Source organism: Dipodomys merriami, unplaced genomic scaffold, assembly GCF_024711535.1.
Source record: "Dipodomys merriami isolate MVZ:Mamm:240054 unplaced genomic scaffold, mDipMer1.0.p SCAF_156, whole genome shotgun sequence".
Lineage (NCBI taxonomy): Eukaryota > Metazoa > Chordata > Mammalia > Rodentia > Heteromyidae > Dipodomys > Dipodomys merriami.
Genome location: NW_027202893.1, coordinates 2233464 through 2257634, shown reverse-complemented (window position 1 = coordinate 2257634; position 24171 = coordinate 2233464). Strand labels below are relative to the sequence as shown.

The 24171-nt window shown below is 46.3% G+C and overlaps 2 protein-coding genes across 2 annotated transcripts; both read left to right on the top strand.

Annotated features, from left to right (window-relative positions):
* The first annotated feature begins 2033 nt into the window (after nucleotides 1-2033).
* On the top strand, nucleotides 2034-16552 carry LOC138827502 (vacuolar protein sorting-associated protein 72 homolog). Its single transcript, XM_070023071.1, has 6 exons — nucleotides 2034-2228; nucleotides 8614-8766; nucleotides 8925-9039; nucleotides 10515-10691; nucleotides 14569-14713; nucleotides 15967-16552. The coding sequence occupies exons 1-6, from the start codon at nucleotides 2112-2114 to the stop codon at nucleotides 16352-16354; spliced, it is 1095 nt and encodes a 364-aa protein (XP_069879172.1). The 5' UTR covers nucleotides 2034-2111; the 3' UTR covers nucleotides 16355-16552.
* A 1152-nt stretch (nucleotides 16553-17704) lies between these two features.
* LOC138827500 (tropomodulin-4) lies at nucleotides 17705-24124 on the top strand. The gene is made up of 10 exons (XM_070023069.1): nucleotides 17705-17869; nucleotides 18803-18965; nucleotides 19118-19274; nucleotides 19761-19877; nucleotides 21432-21521; nucleotides 21705-21835; nucleotides 21927-22034; nucleotides 22381-22524; nucleotides 23264-23408; nucleotides 23893-24124. The coding sequence occupies exons 2-10, from the start codon at nucleotides 18843-18845 to the stop codon at nucleotides 23913-23915; spliced, it is 1038 nt and encodes a 345-aa protein (XP_069879170.1). The 5' UTR covers nucleotides 17705-17869; nucleotides 18803-18842; the 3' UTR covers nucleotides 23916-24124.
* The last annotated feature ends 47 nt before the right edge of the window (nucleotides 24125-24171 follow it).

Genomic DNA, 24171 nt, shown 5'->3' with positions numbered 1-24171 from the left:
TAAGATACTAAGATATACACTGTTCCCCTGAAATAAGAGCTTTGTGATAAAATCCCATGTGACTCCCTGAAGGAAAAGCACTTGAAACCTTAGATGATCATCAACCTGTAGCTTCTTCTGCTTTATATGAGAAAATTTTGAAATAGTTACCCTTTATTTGTATGATTGTTGCAAGGAACACAAATAATTTTGGGGTAACTTTCCTGACTTTCCCTATTGGATGCTGAGGGAAAGAAAGCCCAGAACACACAGGATTGAAGCATATGTGTTTATAAAATGGGCTTTATGCATCTAGGCAAGCACTCTACCACTAAGCCACATTTCCAGCTGAAGCCATTTGTAAGGGTGATCTGTATCCCTTGAAATCTTTCACACTAGTGAAAAATTACAGCAACTTAGATTTCTAATTGAGTTTAGAGTTGAAATTTGAAAATGTAAGGTAGAACAATACAGTGTTATGTAGTTAGGATATCAGCAGATACCATTTTGATTGATACTTTATTTAGTTTTTGTTGGTCATGGGGCCTGAACTCTGGACCTGGGCACTGTCCCTTGCTCTTCTGTCAAGGCTAGCATTGTACATTTGAGCCACAGTGCCATATCACTTCCAGCTTTTTCTGCTTATGTGGTGCTGAGGAATCGAACCCAGAGCCTCAGGCATGCAAGGCAAGCCCTCTACCACTGAGCCTCCTTCCCAGCCCTTACTAAACACTTTTAAGCAGTTTACAAGAATAATATCTTAGCTAAGCACTGGTGGCTCATGCCTGTAATACTAGCTACTCAAGAGGCTGAGATTTGAGGATCACACCTCAAAGCCAGCCAGGGCAGAAAGTCCGTGAGACTCTTATTTCCAAGTAACCACTAGAAAACCCTAAGTGGCACTGTAGTTCAAGTGGTAGCTCACGAGCCTTGAGTAAAAGAGCTCAGGGACAGCACCAAGGGCCTGAGTTCAAGCTCCACAACTGACAAAAAATTATTATATCTTAGTCTTCAACAACCCGAAAAAGGTAAATAATATTAGTTTCATGTTACAAAAATAGTGAGTTTAGAGAAATAAAACTATTTCACCTAAGTCTTACACTTAGAAAACCAAACTGTCATTCAAACTCGGGTCTGGTTGGCTCTAAAGCTGTGTACAAACCACAATTTTATGCTTTCTGCTTATCTTGTACATGATTGGGAGTCACTAAACACTTTTTTTTGGGGGGGGGGTCTGGGGCCTGAACTCTGGACCTGGGCACTGTCCCTCAGCTCTTCAGCTCAAGGCTAGCCCTCTACCACTTGAGCCACAGCGCCACTTCCGGCTTTTTTCTTTTTGCTTATGTAGTGCTGGGGAATCGAACCCAGGGCCTCAGGCATGCAAGGCAAGCGCTCTACCACTGAGCCACCTTCCCAGCCTCACTAAACAGTTTTGAAGACAGAAGTGACAAAGGGCTGGATTTTTAGAAAAGTTCCCATTAGCACAGTGAAAAACAGATTGGCACAGAAGGAAACTGAGTGTTTGTAGATATATGTATATTTTTTCTTTTGTTTTATGTACGTATGTATGTATGTATGTATGTATGTATGTATGTATGTATGTATGTATGTATGTATTTTTTGTCGGTCGTGAGTCCTGAACTCTTGGGCCTGGTCAGAGTCCCTCAGATCTTCAGCTCAAGGCTAGCGCTCTACTACTTGAGCCCCAGCACCCCTTACTACTTTTTCTGCTTATGTGGTGCTGAGGAATCCAACCAGGGCCTCATGCATGCAAAACAAGCAATCTACCACTGAGCCACCTTCTCAGGCCTGTTTTATTTTATTATTTTATTTTGACTCTTAAATTCTAGTTAGGGTGATACGAGTCGTGGTGTCAGAACAGATTCATCAACCAGCTAGGTGGGAAAGTCATCTCAGCCTCTTCACAAGAGTGGGCGGGGCCGAAAAAATAAAGTTAAGGGGCGGGACTAGGAGCTTCTCGACGCTCTGCTGCTTTTGCCTGTAGATGCCGGGCTTCCTCTGGGCGTTCCCCCACCTCCCGCCCTGCGCAGGTAATAGTGTCGAGCGCCGAGCCCCAAGAATCGAGCTGGGTGAGGGGCGGCGGAGTGGCGGCGCAGCCTCGGTAGGCGAACATGAGTTTGGCCGGGGGCCGCGCCCCCCGGAAGACGGCTGGGAACCGGCTCTCCGGGCTCCTGGAGGCGGAGGAGGAAGATGAATTCTATCAGACGACTTATGGGGGTTTCACCGAGGCAAGAGCCGGGACCAGGGAGAGGGAAAGGAGGAAGCGGAGTTGTTCAGGGAACAGCCTGCAGACAAAGAAGAAGGGGGGCGGGGAGGAGAGGCGCAGGGAGCTGACACCAGGGCCGGGGGCGACGCGGGGGAAGGCTGCAGTGGGGTCCTAGGAGGGGGAGCCCTGGCCGGGCTGGGTGGGGGGATGTCAGGGGTGGAGAGACCCCCAGAAGGCCCCTCCGTGCGGTAGAGACCCACTTGGGGCGCCTGTAGTCTCTGCCGCCGCACTTGGTTCTGCGCACGGAGTCAGTCTCTGGGTCCTCGGCCGGGTTATTCGCCCCCAGCGTGGGAAGGACCCCCTCCAAGAAGTGGAGGAGCTCCCACAGCTCACTTCCTTTTATCAGCGTTCAAATCTCAGCGTGAATATTCTCTTTTTTTTTTTTTGGTCGGTCGTGGGGCTTGAACTCTGGGCCTGGGCGCTGTCCCTCAGCTCTTCAGCTCAAGGCGAGCGCTCTACCACTTTAGCTACAGCGCCACTTCCGGTTTTCTGGTGGTTTATTGGAGATAGGAGTCTCAGTCTTTCCTGCCCCCGGGCTGGCTTTGATCCGTGATCCTCAGATCTCAGCTTCCTGAGTAGCTAGGATTACAGGCGAGAGCCACCAGCGCCCGGCTTCAGCGTGAATATTTTCTTAGGTAATCGTTAGTTCTTTGTTTATTTTCTTCAAAGAATACGTTTTCGGCTATTAGATTTGGTTTGCCTCTCTGCACTTACTTTCCTTTTGGATTGTAAACTCCCTATCAGCGTAGTCTGTACAGCATTATAGGTCCAAAGCCTAGGCCAGTATTTGGATTAGGATGACACTTAACTAAAATTATATTGATTCAATCTATCTTATTTTGTTTTGAGACAGGATCTCTATGTAGCCCAGGCTGACCAGACCTCAAACTCTCCATCCTCTCACATCAGCCTCCCAAATGCTGAGATTACACACAGATACCACCATACCCAACTCTACCCATTCATTCATTCATTCATTCATTCATTCATTCGTTTGTTTCTTTTAAACTAGTACTGGAGCTTGAGCTCAAGGCTAGCGCTCAACCACTCGATTGAGTCATAGCTCCACTTCTGGTTTTTTGGTGGTTATGGGCACTGTCCCTGAACTTCTTTTGCTCAAGACTAGTGTTCTACCACTTGAGCTACAACACCACTTCCAGCTTTTTTCTGTTTATGTGGTAGTTAGAAATCGAACCCAGGGCTTCATGAATGCAAGCACTCTACTACTAAGCCACATTCCCAGCCCCTCCATTCACTTTTAATATCTCTGATATCTGAGAGCATGCTTTGGGTGATAAGTTGTTGTAGACAGTATTACAAACACTGTTTTGGGATTAGGGATACAGCTCAGTGATACAGCACATGCTTAGTATGCCTGAGATGCCCAGTGGGGCAACTGTCGGGGTTCACAGTCAATTAAGCTGTTGTAGTATAAGGTCTAAAGCAAGAGGTAAGCACAGTACTATGGGAACATATGAGAACCTAGGCAGATACTGTGTAAGCTGAGGACTGTGAAAAGTAGGTCTCTGCTGGATGAAGAATAGCAGGAAGTGGGGCTTAGTAGTAGAGTGCTTGCCTCACATGCATGAGGTCCTGGGTTCGATTCCTCAGCACCACATAAACAGAAAAAGCTGGAAGTGGTGCTGTGGCTCTAGTGGTAGAGTGTTACACTTGAACTGAATTGCTGAGGGACAGCACCCAGGTCCAGAGTTCAAGCCCCATGACCAAAAAAAGAAAAGGATTAGCAGGAAGTGAAAGGTCAGTTCCTAGAAATGGTGGAAAGAGTGTATAAAGGGCACTGATATCCTGATGTGGCCAATTCTCTAGGGCCTTGTGAGCTTTCTTTTTCCTTTCTTTTCTTCTTTTCTCTCTTCTCTCTTCTCTTCCTCTTTCTTCCTTTCTATTTGTTTTTCTTTTCTTTCCTTCTTTCTTGTACAGCACTTGAACTCAGTGCCTCATGCCCTCATGTTCTTGCTTGGTTTCTTCTGCTCAAGGCAAGCACTTGAGCCATACCTCCACTTGTGGATTTTACTGGTTAATTGGAGATAAGAAGCTCATGGGCATACCTGAACTGGCTATGAATTGGTCAGTGTTTAGGGGTGTAGATCAGTAATAGAGCACTTGTCTAGCATACCTGAACATCTGTGCTGTCCCCAGCATCATTACCAAAGAGAAAAAAAATTACATAACCAGTAGGATTTAAACAAAATTAAGAAAATAGAACCCACAATCATTACTTAACATCGCCCTAATCAACTAGTTTAAAATAGAACTTTCTCATCCTTCAATGCTCATTTTCCTATTCCTGTCGTTTTATGAGTTGTTATTTAATATGTACTGTTTGTGCTTCCAAAAAGGATTTAAGGAGGCTTACAATATAAACAAAAAGTAAGAACAGTAAAAATAGAGATAGATCAGAAGCACTTGCACCAGAAGCCTGTGGGAAAGTGGTAATAACAATTGATATTAAATTTAGCTGTGAGTCTCCTAGCAATCAAACAGTGTGTGTGTATGTGTGTGTGTGCATGTGCACACGAGTGCGTGCAAGACCTGGGGCTTGAGCTCAGGGCCTGGGCACTGTCCCTGATCTTTTTGCTCAAGGCTAGTTCTCTACCACTGGGCCACAGTTCTACTTCCAGCTTTTTCTGAGTTGTTTATTAGAGGTAAGAGTCTCAGTGATTTTCCTTCCCAGGCTGACTTCAAACCTAGATCCTCAAATGTCGGCCTCCTGAATAGCTAGAATTGCAGGCATGAGTCACTGGTGCCCACCTTCTTTGGCATTAAATCATAGGGAAAATATATCATATCTTTATATAAAATATACCTAAAGTAAGCAAGTGTATGGTAGATGATATGAAAACTTTCTCTCTCTTTCTTTTTTTTTTTTTGGGGGGGGGTCTGGTCCTGGGGCCTGAACTCTGGCCTGGGCGCTGTCCCTCAGCTCTTCAGCTCAAGGCTAGCGCTTTACCACTTGAGCTACAGCGCCACTTCCAGCTTTTTTCTTTTTGCTTATGTGGTACTGAGGAATTGAACCCAGGGCCTCAGGCGTGTAAGGCAAGCGCTCTACCACTGAGCCACCTTCCCAGCCCATGAAAACATTCTCTTACCTAGTCATGTCAATTAAATTCATAATTTTGTGAAAGTATTTCAATTGGACATTAAGCTAATGGAAAGTTGATCTATGATCCTCTGATGTGGCTTAATACCAGATTAGACTTGAGGAGATTAGTGTGTTCTCTGTCTGTCTTGTACAAACATCAGTTGGGAGAAAATGATGGTCATCAGTGTGGATTTGAATTCTAGCTGGGTTGGAGTGTCAGCCATCTGTACTTGTTTGGGCAGCCTGTATACTAAGATTAGTCCAGTAGTCTATATCATTATTAAAGGTAGAGCCACATGTTGAAAGTGCTACCCAGCCCAGGTGACTCCATTTCCCTCAAGTGATTCCCTTACCCTTTTCAATATGTCTGCCATTCTAGCCTTTACCTTTATTGCTTCAGGTCTGCATGGTACTTCAGATTCTCTACTTCAGCCCAACTAACTTCCTTAGCTTTCTGAAAAATCCTTCATACATATCTCCAATAGCTCCCATTACTCAAATACTTTTTTGTAGCAGCACACTGAAGAGTTCTCTCAGGAATTTTACCTCAACAAAGTATTAATTGCTGGAATAGTAAGGGGAAGGGACGTTTCCTTCCTTCATTTTTTAATTTTTTCTGTTTGTGCACATGTGCCAGTACAGGGGCTTAAACTCAGGGCCTGGACACTATCCCTGAGCTGCTTTTGCTTAAGGCTAGCACTCTACCACTTGAGGCACAGCCCTGCTTCCAGCTTTTTTAGTAGTTGACTGGAGATAAGAGTTTTAAGAGCTGGGCTCAGATGGCTCATGCCTGTAATCCTAGCTACTCAGGAGGCTGACATCTGAGGATTGCAATTTGAAGCTAACCCATGCAGCAAAGTCCGTGAGGCTCATATTTCCAATAAATTACTCAGAAAAAGCCAGACGTGGCATTGTGGCTCAAGTGATAGAGTGCTAGCCTTGAGCCAAAGCTCAGGGACAGACAGCATCCTGGCCCAGATTTCAAACTCCAGGACCAGCAAGAAAAAAAAAAAAGAATCTCACATACTTTCCTGCCCAGACTTCTGACTCTCAGATGTCAGCCTCCTGAAGTCTAGCTGGGATTACAGGTATGAGCCATCAGCACCTGGCCTGCAGGCTTGCCTGCCTGCTTGTTTCCTGCCTTTTTTTTGCCGATCCTGGGACTTGAACTAAGGGCCTGGGTGCTATCTCTGAGCTCTTTCATTCAAGACTAACACTCTAGCATTTTGAGCCACAGCTCTACTTCCAGTTTTCTGGTGGTTAATTGGAGATAAGAGTCTCATAGATTTTCTTGCCTAAGCTGGGTTTGAACTGTGATCCTCACATCTTAGCCTCCTGAGTAGCTAGGATTACAGATGACAGCTACTGATGGCTGGCTTTTTTTTCTTCCTTCTTTCCTTCCTTCCTTCCTTCCCTTCTTTCCTTCCTTCCTCTCTTTCTGTGGTAGTAATATTACGTATTGAACTCAAGGACTCATATATATATATTTTTTTTTGGGGGGGGTTCATCATGGGGCCTCTGAACTTTGGGCCTGGGCACTGTCCCTCAGCTCTTTAGCTCAAGACTAACGCTCTGCCACTTGAGCCACAGCACCACTTCTGGTTTTTTTCATGGAGTTTCCTGCCTGGGCTGGCTTTGAACTTCGATCCTCAGATCTCAGCCTCCTGAGTAGCCAGGATTACAGGCATGAGCCACCAGCGCCTGGCTGAGACCCTTTTTCAAAAATTAAAAAGGAAGAAAATTTTCTAGGCCTACAGGAAAATCACATCTAAGAAAGTACTTCTTGGCAGAGATAAAGTTGCTTTACTTGGCTTTAAATCCTTTTGTCATAAACATAATTCCTGTTTTTCTATCCACCTGTAATTTTCTCTTAGCTGTTTAAATATTCCCAATGTTTTGAACCATGGCTATAGCCCTAATCATCCACTAGAGTCTAAATCAGGTCTCAAACTACAGCCCATGTCTTAGGCCCACTATCTGTTTTAGTCTAGCCCTGCTCAAAGGAAATTTCCCATTGGGCACTACTGGCTTACATCTGTAATCCTAGCTCCTCAGGAGACTGAAATCTAAGGTTCCTAGTTCAAAGCCAGCTTAGGCAGACTAAGAATCTTGGTAGGGACTCTTTATCTCTAATTAATCATCAAAACAACAAAAACAAGTGGAGGGAAGGCTTAAGTGATAGAGTGCTAGCTTTGAGTGAGAAAGCTAAAAGGCAGTGCCCTGAGTTCAAGCCCCAGTACTACCCCACCACCTAGAAAAGGAAGTTTCCCAACATCTGATGTAAAGAAGCAAAGTCCAAAGTTTATACCAGCCTCCTTTGATCTCCTGCATATATTGCTTTTTATTCAGACTTCTGTGGCACTTAGGTTTGAACATTTGGGCATTCAAACCTTCAAGGTTGAGGATTTGGGCGTTTGTCCATTTAAGTCATGTTTCCAGCCCTCCTGAGTAGCTAGGATTACAGGTGTAAGCCACTGGTGCCCAGCTCAGCCTTACTTTTTTTTTTTTTTGGGGGGGGGGGCTTGAACTCTGGACCAGGGAACTGTTCCTGAGCTCTTCAGCTTAAGGTGAGTGCTCTACCACTTGAACCACAGCTCTACTTCTGGTTTTCTGGTGGTTAATTGGAGATAAGAGTCTCATGGACTTTCCTTCATGGGCTGCTTTGAATGTGATCTTCAGATCTCAGCCTCCGGAGTAGCTAGGATTACAGGTGAGCCACCGGCCCCTGGCTTCAGCCTTACTTTTTTGCTGGTTATTTTGGAGATAGAGTCTAGTGAACTTTTCTGCCCAGGCTGGCTCTAGAATAATGTCCTGTAGAGAATCTATAGGACCTCTACCTCCTGGAATCTACCTCCTGAGTAGCTAGGAATAAGGGATGAGCCACTGGTGTCCAACTTAAAACTTCTTTTTATGATGATATCCTGTGAACCCCTTGAAGTAAGACCAGACCATATCCTTTTGTTCCCCAGTAAACAATACAGAGTGCTATAGATAAAACACAGTGAAGGCTGGAAGAGAGTGATGCTGAAACCAAAGGCTACCAACCAAAAAATCTTTGCCTGAGAAAAGCAGAGGGCTAAGCTGAAAAGGAAAATGGGGCAGCACTTCAGGAAAGTTAAGGAATTCTGTTCCTCCTGAAGGGACATTAAGAACTTGATAGCTACTGGGTACCTGGTTCAAGCCCCATGACCAACAACAACAAAAAGAACTCCATGGCCAATCAGTTCTCATCTCCCTGTGTCCTCAGGAATCTGGAGATGATGAGTATCAAGGGGATCAGTCAGACACAGAGGATGAAGTGGACTCTGACTTTGACATCGATGAAGGAGATGAACCATCCAGTGATGGAGAAGCAGAAGAGCCCAGAAGGAAGCGCCGAATAGTCACCAAAGCCTATAAGGTACAGGAGTAATCCTGGATTCATGGGGCTTCCTAACTCCGCGCCCGTCTCTTTATCAGGTTCCAGTAGTCCTCATAACAGTCCCATTTCCTACAGTTAGTTTTTCTCTAATACCTTCATCTCTGCCTAAACTTAATCTGGTTCTAATCTATTCCCAGGAGCCTCTAAAAAGCCTGAGGCCTCGAAAGGTCAGCACCCCAGCTGGTAGCTCCCAGAAGGCCCGAGAAGAGAAGGCTCTGCTGCCACTAGAACTACAGGATGATGGCTCTGACAGTGAGTAGAGAAGTTTGGGTTCACATGAAAATCTTGGAATGTGATAATGAATTACTTTATAAATGTTAAATTTACTAAAGTTGATAACTACACTGTGTCATGAAAGGAAAACCCTTAAGAAGTATGCACTGAAGTGTGCAATTTAACTGGCACCATTCAGAAAAAAACATACAGAATGAAGTAGAACAAAATATGAATACAGTCAAAGTCTCTATGGATGTTGTTGGTACTACTCTTGCAGTGATTTTTATAAATTTGAAATTATAAATAATTTAACCAGGTACTAGTGACTCATACTTGTAATTCTAGCTACTCAGGAGGCTGAGGTCTGAGGACTGCAGTTCAAAATAAGCCTGGACAGAAAAGTTCATAAGACCCTATTTCCAACTAAGTAGCAAAAAATGCTGGATTAGAGATGTGGCTCAACTAGTAGAGCACCAGCCATAAGGGAAAAATTCTAAGTGAGAGCAGTCAAAAACAGCAAGAGGGCCTGAGTTCTAGTTCCAGTAGCAGCTTGTGTGTGCACACGTGCACATGTGCGCGCACACACACTCACACACACACATTTTAATAGGTACATGCCTTTAATCCCAGGAAGCTGAGTTTGAGGAATCCTAAGAACCTGTTGTTTTTTAAAAAAAACAACCTGGGGCCTGGGAAGGTGGCTCAGTGGTAGAGTGCTTGCCTTGGATGCCTGAGGCCCTGGGTTTGATTCCGTAGCACCACATAAGCAGAAAAAAAATGGAAGTGGTGCTGTGGCTCAAAATGCTAGAGCACTAGCCTTGAGCTGAAGAGCTGAGGGACAGCGCCCAGGCCCAGAGTTCAGGCCCCATGACGACCAAACCCGCCCCCCCCCAAAAAAAAAAAAACCCAGGGTAAACAAAGAATAGATGAGTGGGTGTGAATTCAAAGTTTTCTTCACTGCTGGATGCCAGTGGCTCATGCCTGTAATCCTAGGTCCTCAGGAGGCTGAGAATTTAGGATCCTGGCTTGAGGCCACACTGGGCAGAAAAGTCCCTGTGAAATTCTTATATCCAATAAACTACTCAAAAAAGCTGAAACCTTGGAAGTGGTGCTGTGGCTCAAGCGGTAGAGTGCTCGCCTTGAGCTGAAGAGCTGAGGGACAGTGCCCAAGCCCAGAGTTCAAGCCCCACGACCACCACCAACAAAAAACTATCAAAAAAGCTGAAACCAAGCGCTGGTGGCTCATGCCTATAATCCTAGCTACTCAGGAGGCTGAGATCTAAGGATCAGGGTTCAAAGCCAGCCCTGGCAGGAAAGTCTGTGAGACTCTTATCTCTAATAAACCACCTGAAAACAGGAAGAGGTGCTGTGGCTCAAGTGGTAGAGCGCTTGCCTTGAGCACAAAGAGGCTCAAGGACAGTGCCTGGCCCTGAGCTCAAGCTCCAGGACCAACAACAACCAAAATAAATAAATAAATAAATACAATTTCTTCCTATTTGGTTTTGTTTCAGGTCGGAAATCCATGCGTCAGTCCACAGCTGAGCATACACGACAAACGTTCCTTCGGGTACAGGAGAGGCAAGGCCAGTCCCGACGACGAAAGGGGCCTCATTTTGAGCGACCACTGACCCAGGAAGAGCTACTCAGGGAGGCTAAGATCACAGAAGAGCTCAATTTACGTTCACTGGGTCAGTCTGCGGCTTAGGGAAAAAATGGGTAGAGATAATGAAGAGCATGAGGAAACTGTGAAACCTGGAGGATTGGAGAAATGGAGATGGGGACAAAATAATCAAAAGAAGGAAATGAAGACAGTAGGTGATAAGCAAGGGTCCATTGTGTGAGAACTCTGAAGAATAGTTATATTGGGGGTTTTGGTATAAAATAATAAAGCTAGCCGGGCGCTGGTGGCTCACGCCTGTAATCCTAGCTACTCAGGAGGCTGAGATCTGAGGATCACGGTTCAAAGCCAGCCCGGGCAGGAGAGACCGTGAGACTCCTATCTCCAATAAACCACCAGAAAACCAGAAGTGGCGCTGTGGCTCAAGTGGTAGAGTGCTCGCCTTGAGCTGAAGAGCTGAGGGACAGCACCCAAGCCCAGAGTTCAAGCCCCATGACCGACAAAAAAAAAAAAAAAGAAAAAAAAAATAATAATAAAGCTGGGCGCCAATAGCTCATTCCTGTAATCATAGCTACTCATGAGGCTGAGCTCTCCGGATCAGGGATCAGAGCCAACCCTGGCAGAGACTCTTTTTTTTTTTTTTTTTTTGTCGGTCGTGGGGCTTGAACTCTGGGCCTGGGCTCTGTCCCTCAGCTCTTCAGCTCAAGGCGAGTGCTCTACCACTTGAGCTACAGCGCCACTTCCGGTTTTCTGGTGGTTTATTGGAGATAGGAGTCTCACGGTCTCTCCTGCCCGGGCTGGCTTTGAACCGCGATCCTCAGATCTCAGCCTCCTGAGTAGCTAGGATTACAGGCGTGAGCCACCAGCACCCGGCAACTGGCAGAGACTCTTATCTCCAGTGAGCCACCAAAAAACCAGAAGTGGTACTGTGGCTCAAAGTGGTAGAGTACTAGCGTTGAGCAAAAAAGAGCTCACGGACTGCCTAGGCCCTGAGTTCAAGCCCCATGACTGACAAAAACAAAAACAAAAAAACAATACAGAACTGATTTAAAACCCTAGTGCTATTTACTTAAAGCCAAATGGGTGAAACTCTGCATCTTGCTTTCTTATCACATGATAATTAGAAGAGTGAGGCCAGGGGCCAGGGGCTCACACCTGTAAACCTTAGAAGTCTGAGGTCTAAGGTCAGTTTGAAGCTAGTCCAAGTAGAAAAGTCTTATCTCCAGTTGGCCACCAAAATGGCAAAATGGAGACATAGCTTAAGTGGTAAAATGCCAGCAGAAAAAAAGCCAAGCAACAGTACAAGGCCTTGAGCTCAAGTCCCAGTACCTACATTAAAAAAAAAGAGAGAGGGGCTGGGGGTTTAGCCCAGCGGAAGGGCGCCCGCCTGGCGTGCCCAAGGCCCTGGGTTCGGTTCTCAGCCCTAGTTTAAAAAAAAAAAAAAGAGAGAAAGTAAGAAGACATGGAAGTACACACCTGTAATATCACAAGTTCAGGACCAGTCTGAGCCACAGAGTGAGATCTTGCCTCAAAATAAAGAAAGAAAGAAAGACCAGGCGCTGGTGGTTCACGCCTGTAATCCTAGCTACCTAGGAGGCTGAGATCTGAGAATAATGGTTGAAACCAGCCCAGGCAGGAACGTCCCTAACACTTACTTCCAATTAACCACCAAAGAGCTGGAAGTAGAGCTGTGGCTCAAGTGGTAGAGTGCTAGTCTTGGTGCACAAAAGCTCAGGGCAGCACCCAAGGCTCTGACTTCAAGCCCCATTCCCAGAACAAAAACACCTTTCAATATATGTGCTATTGGGTATATAATCCTGCAATTTATTATATAAAAGCACGTCACAGCTATGACCTTTGTGGAATGTGAGAGAATGAGCAGCCTCCAGAGGGCCACAGGGAAAGCTGTAGCCTTGGATGACCAGGTTCCTAGTAAGGCAAGCTGCATACAGAATGCTGTGTAAGGAGCTTGAAGATACAGATAGGTGAGGTGACTAATTATAGAGCAAGGAGTTCCACAGGGTACAGGCAAGAAGAAGGTTAGAAGGTTGGCTCAAAGGAAAGATAGTAGTAGTATTAGTCAGAATCCAAGTTCCAAAGAGTTTCAGTCACTAAAAGGGTTTCCAGAGGACAACAGTTAGACTTTAGAGGATTATGTTTGTATTATCTATGTACAAGGAAGACATAGTAGCCAGCACCAGTGGCTCATGCCTGTAATCCTAGATCAGGAGGATGAGATCCAGGAAAGTCTTCAAGGTTCCATCTCAAAATAAGCAACAAAAGGTCAAGCTGGAGGCATGGCTCAAGTGGTAGAGCACTAGGCATGAGTAAGCAATCCAAAAAGAGTGTAAGTCACTGAGTTCAAACACAGGGACTGGCAGAAAAAAAAAGCCAGACACAAAAATTTAGACTTCATTTTGAGGAAAGGGGCCAGGAATAATTTGATTTAGTAACAAATACTTATTGAGTGCCCAGAATGTATATGATGATGCACGATCCTAATAATGAGCCACAGTCTCTGCCTTGAGATAGATAGATAGATAGATAGATAGATAGATAGATAGATAGATAGATAGATAGATAGATATGCAATATAGTGTGACATGGTTCAGGCAGGTAATGTATAGAGTAGCCACAGGGATTAAGGTGACTTGAAAAGGAATGTCTTGCAGGGCACTGATGGCTCATGCCTGTAATCCTAGCTACTCAGGAGGCTGAGATCTGAGGATCATGGTTTGAAGCCAGCCCAGGCAGAGAAGTCCCCACGAGACTCTTTTTTTTTTTTTTTTTTTTGGGTCCGGTCGTGGGGCCTGAACTCTGGGCCTGCGCGCTGTCCCTCAGCTCTTCAGCTCAAGGCTAGCACTCTACCACTTGCGCCACAGCGCCCCTTCCGGCTTTTTTCTTATGTGGTGCTGAGGAATCGAACCCAGGGCCTTGAGTATGCAAGGCAAGTGCTCTACCACTGAGCCACCTTCCCAGCCCCCCACGAGACTCTTATCTCCAGTTAACCACTCAAAAACTGGAAATGGAGCTGTGGCTCAAAGTGGTAGAGCCCTAGCCTTGAACAAAGTTGCTCAGGGACCGTGCTCAGGCCCTGAGTTCAAGCCCTATGATGGACAAAAAAAAAACAGTGGGGCTGGGAAGGTGGCTCAGTAGTAGAGTGCTTGCCTTGCATGCATGAGGCCCTGGGTTCGATTCCTCAGCACCACATAAGCAGAAAAAGCCAGAAGTGGCGCTGTGGCTCAAGTGGTAGAGTGCTAGCCTTGAGCTGAAGCCAGAGCTCAGGCCCCATGACTGGCAACAACAACAACAACAACAACAACAGTATACACATCAAACACTTGAGTGGTCTGGCTTGCCATAAACTGTGGTAAACACAGTTTTAACAGAAGGGTAGTAGAAAAGACAAAGGGGCAGCATAATTGAGTGGGTGACAAAATCATGTGGTATGAGGAATGGTTCTGTGGAATGGGTGCTGAGCCTGGAGAGGTCTTGATGGAAACGTGGTACCCATTTCAACTACTTGAAGGACAGTAATAAGCCAGATTAGACTGGTGCCCTTTATGGCTTTAAAAGATAAAACTGCTCACTGGGAATTGCATTTCAGCTGAAAATAGGAAAGGACTCTTAATGATGTAATGGGCTGTTTTGGCTAGAAGCAGGTTGACCCAGGGCAGTTGTAGAGCAGATTTTGTTTTCTGGGAAAATAAACAGACTCCTTATCACAGTTCTTATTCCAATTCTGCATGAGTAAGGCCCCAAATGTATTTGAGAAAGGAGAATGGAGATGATGTCAGGAGGGGTAAGCAGAGCGCTCAGGAAGCAGGGAGTACTAGAGTACCTTAGAACTTCCACCATTGCCTTGTAGTAGATGGGAAGCCAGGAAGAAAATTTGGACCAGAGTGTGAGAAAAAGAGAAACTAATTATCTTCTTATTGTCCCTAAAGAGACATATGAGAGGCTGGAGGCTGACAAGAAGAAACAGGTTCATAAGAAACGGAAGTGTCCCGGGCCCATAATCACCTATCATTCCGTGACAGTGCCACTGGTTGGGGAGCCAGGCCCCAAAGAAGAGAATGTGGATGTAGAGGGGTGAGTCAGTCATCAACTGTGTCGTCTTGATTAAATTTCACTGGCTTTCCTCACAGCTCTCTCATACTTCTCAGATTCTGTCCTCTTTTCAGTACCTTATTTTTCTCTTTACTTCTCTCCTATTTTCGTGTGTGTGTGTGTGTTTGCATGCATGCACATGTACTTCACCAATGCTCATGCTTGTGTGTGTGTGTGTGTGTGTGTGTGTGTGTGTGTGTGTTTGCATGCATGCACATGTACTTCACCAATGCTCATGCTTGAACTCCAGAACTTGAGCTGTCCATTAACTGTTTTGTTCATGACTATTGCTCTCTACTGGTTGAGCCACATCTCCTATTCTGGCTTTTTACTGAATTACTGGATAATTGGACATAAGATCTTGTCTCTAGGATTTGTCTGTCTGGGCTGGCTTTGAACCCTGTTCTTCAGATCTCAGTCTTCTGAGTAGTCAAAATGATGAACATGAGCAACTGGCATCCAGCTACTGGTTTTACTTTTTTTTTTTTTTTTTTTTTTGGTTATGGGACTTGAATTCAGGGCTTACTTGCTGCCTCTTTGTGCTCAAGGCTAGTACTGTACCCCTTGAGCCACAGCACTACTTCCTACTTTATTTTATTTTATTTTTTTGTCTTGTCCGTCGTGGGGCTTGCACTCTGGGCCTGGGCGCTGTCCCTCAGCTCTTCAATTCAAGGCTAGCGCTCTACCACTTGAGCCATAGCACCCACTTCCAGCTTTTTCTGTTTATGTGGTGCTGAGGAATCGAACCCAGGGCCTCATGCATGCAAGGCAAGTGCTCTACCACTGAGCCACCTTCCCAGCCCTCCTACTTTCTTTCTTTCTTTTTTATTTTTTTATTTTTTTGGTCGGTCATGGGGCTTGAACTCTGGGCTTGGGCGCTGTCCCTCAGCTCTTCAGCTTAAGGCAAGTGCTGTACTGCATGAGCCACACCACCACTTCCGGTTTTTTAGTGGTTATTGGAGATAAGAGTCTCATGGATTTTCCTGCCTGGGATGGCTTTGAACCGTGATCCTCAGATCTCAGCCTCCTGAGTAGCTAGGATTACAGGCATGAGCCACTGGCGCCTGGCTTCCTACTTTATTTATTAACCTCATTTCTTCCCCTCATTTATACCATTTAGTAGGTTATCTAAGGATATCCTCACTAGTCTACATCCTTTCTCTTTCTTCAGCTCTGATTTCTTTCTCTATCCATTGCCTTCTCTTTAGCTCTTTGTGTTTGTCTTTTGCCCTCAGACTTGATCCAGCTCCTTCAGCTTCTGCATTGACTCCTCATGCTGGGAGTGGACCTGTCATCCCTCCTGCTCGCTGCTCACGTACCTTCATCACATTCAGTGATGATGCAACATTTGAAGAATGGTTCCCCCAAGGGCGACCCCCAAAGGTCCCAGTTCGGGAGGTTTGCCCAGTGACCCACCGTCCAGCCCTATACCGGGACCCTGTAACAGATATACCCTATGCCACTGCTCGAGCCTTCAAGATCATCCGTGAAGCTTACAAGAAGTATATCACTGCCCATGGACTACCTCCCACTGCCTCGGCCCTGGGCCCTGGCCCCCCTCCTCCTGAGCCCCTCTCTGGCTCTGGGCCCCGAGCCTTACGTCAGAAAATCGTCATCAAATGAACAGATGTCTAGTCCCTAGAAACCTCTTCCAGCCCTAACCTGGGGCTCTTGACTTTTCTCCTTCCTTTCCCTTTCTTTGTTTTTTCCCTTTGTCATCTCTGATAACTTGCTCAGTCCTCTTCTGTATTTCTTTTCCCACCTTTCCTCTAGTTCTTTCTGGTTTTGTTGTTTTTTAATCTAATAAAACAGAAAGATTTATTTTTGTCTGATGTCTAATCTAGAGTTGGGAACAAGAAGTATATAAGTGTGTGGTATGTGCGATGTGTGCTGGGGATTGAACCTGGCACCACGTGCTTGCTAAGCAAGTAGCTCTACTTCTAAATTGTCACCAGTTTATGTGTTTATATTTCTTGGATAGTATTTATTACGAATTATCCTTTTTTTATTTTTTATTTTCTGACATTAGGTCTTGCTGGATTGCCTAGGGTTAGTCTCCAACTCCTGGGCTCAAGCAATCTTCTCGCCTCAGTGTCCCAACGCTGGGGTTAAGGATGCATGTGCCAGGCTTGTCCTTTTTAAATTGTATTCATTTATTCCTCCAATTATGCTATAAAATACCTTAAAACTAGCTTTTTTTTTTTTTCTATTTATGTGGTACTGAGGAATTGAACCCAGGGTTTCATGCATACTAGGCATAAGCACTCTACTACTAAGTCACATTCCTAGCTCCTAAACTAAAATTTTTTTTTTTGGGTCTGGTCGTGGGGCCTGAACTCTGGGTTTAAGTGTTATCCCTGTGCTCTTCAGCTCAAGGCTAGTGCTCTACCACCTGAGCCACAGCGCCACTTCCGGCTTTTTTTCTTTTTGCTTATGTGGTGCTGAGGAATCAAACCCAGGGCCTCAGGCATGCAAGGCAAGCACTCTACCACTGAGCCACCTTCCCAGCCCCCTAAACTAAACATTTTTTAAATCCTTACACTTAACATTTTTGTCACCTTATTCACTGCTTTGAATATGGCAAGTACCAAATAGTACGGATTTTTTTTTTTTTTGGGTCAGTCATGGGGCTTGAACTCTGGGTCTGGGCGCTGTCCCTCAGCTCTTCAGCTCAAGGCTAATGCTCTACCACTTGACCCACAGCACCACTATCAGTTTTCTGAGTGGTTTATTGGAGATAAGAGTCCCACCGACTTTTCCTGTCCATGCTGGCTTTGATCCCCAGATCTCAGCCTCCTGAGTAGCTAGGATTACAGGCATGAGCCACCAGTGCCCTGCTTAGTAGAACTTCTGATACACCTCAAAATTCCACTCTAGGACAAGGTCTTGTCTGAAAAGGAGGTGCCGTAGCTGATGATGGCCACTAGAGGCTCTCAGGGCTGGGCAGGGTATGGGGGCTGTGTATATGTGATCTCCCACTACCCCCCACCTGGCCAGAGCTAAAATAATAAAATGCTGAGCTCACTGTTCCCCCACCCTCTGCCCCGGCACTGGCTCCTCCTGCTGTCAGGACAGTGCCCCAGAGAACAGAACAACGGATAGACGGGAAGGTGAGGTGAGAAGTGGCCATCAGAACTGGTAGGTGGGGAAGGAGGGGGTTTATGGTGGGAGATGGAAGAAGAGGGGCTCCTCCTAGAGTGACACAGTGTGTCTGCCCCTGTCACTCAGAGAATGTTGCTGCTACTGTCCTGTCTCTTAAGTCTATAGTTTATGTTGTCCTTGTGTCTCATACACTTTGGATCCTTCAAATTATGCATGTGGTGTAGTGTATATTTTTCATGTTGTGAAAGATTGTATGTTTAATCTTCATGCTGTTTTTAGTAAAATGACTCCATTCAGAAGGTTATTTCCTATCTATTGGTCTGGTGTCACCTTTCTGGTGACAGATTATGGGGACTCGGTCCCTTCTGAGGCTGTACGACCCTTCCCCCAACCTGGAAGTCCCTCAGCTCCTGAGCCCTAGCTTTCCTCTAGGATTTAGAATTTTAACAAAGTGAAATCTTGATCCTCCACGATAAAAGTAGAAATGCATAAGAGACTTCTACTCACCCAGCCAATGTTTCTTCCTTCCTTTAACCAGTTCAGGAAAAAAAGGCTGAATAATGGGAGAAGAGAGGAAGAATTTCCCTGTAGCTTTCTGTCACCCCCTTCCCATATTCAGTAGGAACTGGGCATGAAGCCAGCTCTGCTGGCAGAACTTCCAGCAGCTGTGCTAGGCCGAGAGGCACTGATGGGTGAGGTTGTAGGGAAAGGGATGTTCTGCCAGGATTTTTTTGCCATACAGCTTAGATCCTGGGATCTCTGGCCAGAATAGCCAGAGGTTAGAAAAGCAAGAAGGAGACCAATTCTAACTTAAAACATCTTAACTTTCCCATTTCCCCATCTCCAACTAGATTGCTAGCCTGCAAAGGTATCTAACTCTGTGATCCTCCCCTGGCTGGTTACTTTGGGTCCCTACTGTGTCCATGTCCATCCTTCCATGTTCAAATACATTTCCCATGTTCCCCCCAGGCTCTGAGTGCCACACAGTGGGGAGTGGGTGGGGGCCATCATGTCCTCATATCAGAAGGAATTGGAGAAATACAGAGATATAGATGAAGATGAGATCCTAAGGACGTTGAGCCCCGAAGAGCTAGAGAAGCTGGACTGCGAGCTCCAGGAGATGGACCCTGAGGTAGGGATGCTGGCCCAGGGGACCAGGCATTCGGGAAGGGTGGCTGAGACCCGTGATAACTACAGGGGTGAATATCTGGAGATGTTTTAGGGAACCCTAGAGTTCCTACCCAGAGAGAGTACCTGACTTACTCCCCAAAACTCATCCCTAAGAACATGCTCCTGCCAGCTGGACTAAGACAACGTGACCAGACAAAGAAGAGCCCAACAGGGCCGCTGGACCGAGAGGCCCTTTTGCAGTACCTGGAGCAACAGGCACTAGAGGTCAAAGAGCGTGATGACTTGGTGCCCTTCACAGGCGAGAAGAAGGGTATGGGGACTTGATGTCCATGCCGTTCAGAAATCAAATGACTTTCTCATGTTTCCCCTCCAGCTTCCCTCTTACCTTCTAGCTCCTACCTGCCTAGGGACTGAGGTGCCCTGACATCTGTATGCCAGCTTGTACTCTTTGTTTGTTTTGAGGATAGGTGGGTGTATATGTGTGTTTTATTTTATTTTGTTTTGAGATAAGGTCTCATTACATAGCCCAGGCTGTCCTGGGCTTGATTCTTGATTCTCCTACCTCAGCTCCTACCTCCCAAGTGCTGGGATTATAGGCATGCACCAATACATCTCAGGTCTTCAGTTTTTTTCAAAGACCCTGGGACCCAAGAGTCCTAAGTTTGTGGAGGATTCAGGCTTTCCTATGTCCCCCTAGTAATCCAATGTTATGCCTCCTAGAGAAAGAAAGGAAGCTGGAGGCAAGGATATTGGGAGAAATGATCCCTACCTGAAGCATCCTTCATCTCCCCATCAGGGAAACCCTACATTCAACCCAAGAGGGAAATCCCAGCACAGGAACAGATCACCCTGGAGCCTGAGCTGGAAGAGGCACTGGCCCATGCCACAGATGCTGAAATGTGTGACATTGCAGGTGGGCAGCTGTGGAAAAATGAGGATGAGAGGGAGAGCCTCACCTTAAAGGAGAATTAATGGGGAAGGCCTAGAGATCTGAGAGAGCCTCAGACAGGAGCCCAAACTCCAAGCTGGAGCTATACCACTTGAGCCTACTTCTACTTCTGCTTTTCTGTTTGTTAACAGGAAATAAGAGTCTCATAGTCAGGCACCAGTGGCTCACGCCTGTAATCCTAGCTACTCAGGTGGCTGAGATCTGAGGATCACAGTTCAAAGCTAGCCCGGGGAAGGAAAGTCCGTGAGACTTTTATCTCCAATAAACCACCGGAAATGGTGCTATGGCTCAAGTGGTAGAACGCTTGCCTTGAGCTGAAGAGCTGAGGGACAGAGCCCAGGCCCAGAGTTCAAGCCACAGGACCTACAAAAATAAAATAAATTTAAAAAATTAAAAAGGGCAGGGAAGGTGGCATAGTGGTAGAGCACTTGCCTTGCATGCATGAGGCCCTGGGTTTGATTCTTCAGCACCACATAAGCAAAAAGAAAAAAGCGGGAAGTGGCACTGTGGCTCAAGTGGTAGAGCGCTAGCCTTGAGTTGAAGAGCTGAGGGACAGCGCCCAGGCCCAGAGTTCAGGCCCCACGACCGGACCCCCCCCCCCAAAAAAAAAAAGTCTCATAGGTTTGTCTGCTGGGACTGGCTTCAAAGCACAATCCTCAGATCAAAAGCTTCCTGAATAGCTAGGCATAAGCCAATGGTACCTGGCACTTTTTACCTTTTGAAATGTTTGCTTATATATCCATTCATCTTAAATATAATAAGTTAGTATCTCAAGAGCAATTTTATAGGGATTGTGAAGGCAAATTCAAGTGAAGATACTGTGGTTAAAACCAGGGAATTTAGGGCTGGGAAGGTGGCTCAGTGGTAGAGCGCTAGCCTTGCATGCCTGTGGCCCTGGGTTCGATTCCTCAGCACCACATAAGCAAAAAGAAAAAAGCTGGAAGTGGCGCTGTGGCTCAAGTGGTAGAGCACTAGCCTTGAGCTAAAGAGCTGAGGGATAGCGTCCAGACCCAGAGTTCAGGCCCCACGACCAGACCTCAAAAAAAAAAAAAAAAAAAAAAAAAACCAGGGAATTTATGCAGACTACCTTCATCCTTTAGTAACTCTTAAGAAACTTCCCATTTCAATATTTTAGAAACCACGGTCTTAGGCAGTTTTTTTTTTGGGGGGTCTGGTCATGGGGCCTGAACTCTGGGCCTGGGCGCTGTCCCTCAGCTCTTCAGCTCAAGGCTAGCACGCTACCACTTCCGGCTTTTTTTTTCTGCTTATGTGGTGCTGAGGAATTGAACCCAGGGCCTCATGCATGCAAGGCAAGCACTCTACCACTGAGCCACCTTCTCAGCCCCTCTTAGGCAGTTTTTGGAACAGACCCCTAGGACTGAGGGAGGATAAGAAACCTCTCTGGAAGAGAGGAAGCTAGCCAGGTTGTAAAAAAAAAAAAAAATGCTACATCAGAGGCAGGGTTGGACCAAGCCCCATACCCCTCATTTTCCATGCCTCTCTGTTTACCCTTTCCAGCAATTCTGGGCATGTACACACTGATGAGCAACAAGCAATACTATGATGCCATCTGCAGTGGAGAAATTTGCAACACTGAAGGCATTAGCAGTGAGTGTGGTGGGGAAGTCCGCACCCCAGGGCTCTGGGCGGGCAGTCCCAGGGTTAGCGAGAAGGTAGCAAGGGATAGAAAAGCGAAATCTGGGTGAGGACATGGTGCAGGGGTGATAAGAGGAACAACTGGGGAGGTTGTGGGGGACATGTTGGGGTTCCTTTCCTGCATTCACCCATTAGGTGTGGTACAGCCTGATAAATATAAGCCAGTGCCAGATGAACCCCCAAATCCTACAAACATTGAGGAAATGCTAAAGAGGGTTCGAAGCAATGACAAGGAGCTGGAGGAGGTGAACCTCAATAATATACAGGTATTTGACGCCCATCTTCCAAATAATAACACTGGGAATGCTGTTGACATAGAAGACTCTTTAGTCATCATTTCCTATACTCCTCTGATAGGACATCCCAATCCCCATGCTGAGTGAGTTGTGTGAGGCGATGAAGACCAATACCTACGTCCGGAGCTTCAGTCTGGTGGCCACGAGGAGTGGTGACCCCATTGCCAATGTAAGGCTAGTGGATGTGTACTCCCTGCAGGGCTGCTGCTCCCAGCATGCTTTCTTAGGACAGCCCTCACAGAGATCCTTTCCCTTGGTCCTAATGGTCCACAACTCTGAAAGTTTAAGATGATCTTCCCAAAGGACCACAACCCTCTATTAAGGTCCCCAACTCCACCACTCACTTCATCTCCCTGCTTTCCCCTACGGTCCCCATCCCTTTCTGTCTCCTCTAGCCCCACTTACAGCTCTTCAAGGACCCTTCTCAAAGAGCTGTTTCCCTCTTGCTCCTGTTCTTTCTCTCCTCAGTCATCTGTGAAACTACCCTAATCCTAACACAAGTCCCTACTACCCAGGCGGTGGCTGACATGTTGCGTGAGAACCGTAGCCTCCAGAGCCTGAACATCGAGTCCAACTTCATTAGCAGTACAGGGCTCATGGCTGTGCTGAAGGCAGTTCGAGAAAACGCCACACTCACTGAGCTCCGTGTAGACAACCAGGTCAGCGTTCCTTTCCCCTGGTTTTTTTTTTTGGTCTGTTGTGGGGCTTGAACTCTGGGCTTGGGCACTGTCCCTGCTCTCTTCAGCTCAAGGCAAGTGCAGTACCGCTTGAGCTCCATTTCTGGTTTTCTAGTAGTTTATTGGAGATAAGAGTCTCATGGACTTTCCTGCCCAGGCTGGCTTTGAACCCTGATCCTCAGATTGCAGCCTCCTGAGTAGCTAGGATTACAGGCATGAGCCACTGGCACCTGGTCTTTCCCCTGGTCTTAGCATTCAGGGAATACTTCCTGAGCCAGCCATGAAGGAACTAGCTTTTTTTTTTTTTTTGTCGGCTGTGGGACTTGAACTTAGGGTCTGGGTGCTGTCCTGGAGCTTTTCTGCTCAAGGCTAGCACACCATAACACTTTGAACCACAGTGCCACTTCCAGTTTTCTGGTGGTTAATTGGAGCCAAGAGTCTCAGATTTTCCTCCCTGGACTGGCTTCGAACTGTGATCCTTAGATCTCAGCCTCCTAAGTAGCTGTAATTACTGCCATGAGCCATCAGCACACCCAGCAGAACTAGCTCAGTTAATCATGTGTTTGAATTCTCTTATTACCTCCATGAGGGGAGCTAAGTCAGCACCTCTCTTGTTTCTGAACAAACAAGCCTCCTGACTTCCCAAAGGGGCCTATAGTAGTGTGGGATGGTGAGCAACCCAGACCTCAGGGCTGATAGCCTTCCCTTCCGTATCCTCCAGCGCCAGTGGCCCGGTGATGCAGTGGAGATGGAAATGGCCACCGTGCTGGAGCAGTGTCCCTCTATTGTCCGCTTTGGCTACCACTTTACACAACAGGGACCGCGAGCTCGGGCGGCCCAGGCCGTGACCCGGAACAATGAACTACGTAAGTATTCACAGAGCCTGTGTGAGGGGACAAAGGACAAGCAGTCCAGGAACTGGTAGATCCTCCTGACAACAGTGAGAAACAGCTTGGGTTGCTACCACAGATATTCATACCACAAGTTCAAATCCCATGAAGGATCACAAAGTAGACAGAAAACCCTTCTAACCTGGATACATACCAACAGAGAGGTAGGAAGGAATGGAGACCTATTCATTAATACCTAGTGGGAGGCATGGCATTTTTATTTTTATTTTATTTATTTATTTATTTTTGAAGGTGGCTCAGTGGTAGAGCGCTTGCCTTGCAGGCATTTTTATTTTCTGTGTGGTTTCCTATTTTGTCCTGCTAATGTGGGATGGGCTGTCAGGTGGCCTAAAACATTACCACACTGTAAGTCTGGCTAAGGAACTGGAAAGGAGGAGAGCGCCTTTGCCAAAAGCAAGAAAGGAAACAAAGACTTATGATTACTCTTTGTCCTTTACAGGTCGCCAGCAAAAGAAGAGATAACATTGCTCTTCCCTTCACCAACTAGAGCTAGGAGCCCTAGAGATACAAATTCTCTCCTCTCCTGCTTTCCTGTAAATAAAGTCCCTTTTGTCCACTTTGTCTGCCTCTTTCCTTGGGCTTTTGGGTGGGAATCTTGGCGTTAACCCCTAAGAGTTACTGCCAGTTCATCAAGGGATTATTTATACTCTGGGGATCAGCAGGCAGGGAGGTTCAGGTTACTTAGAGGAGGTGGGGGAGCTCCCTCTCTTGGTGTTCC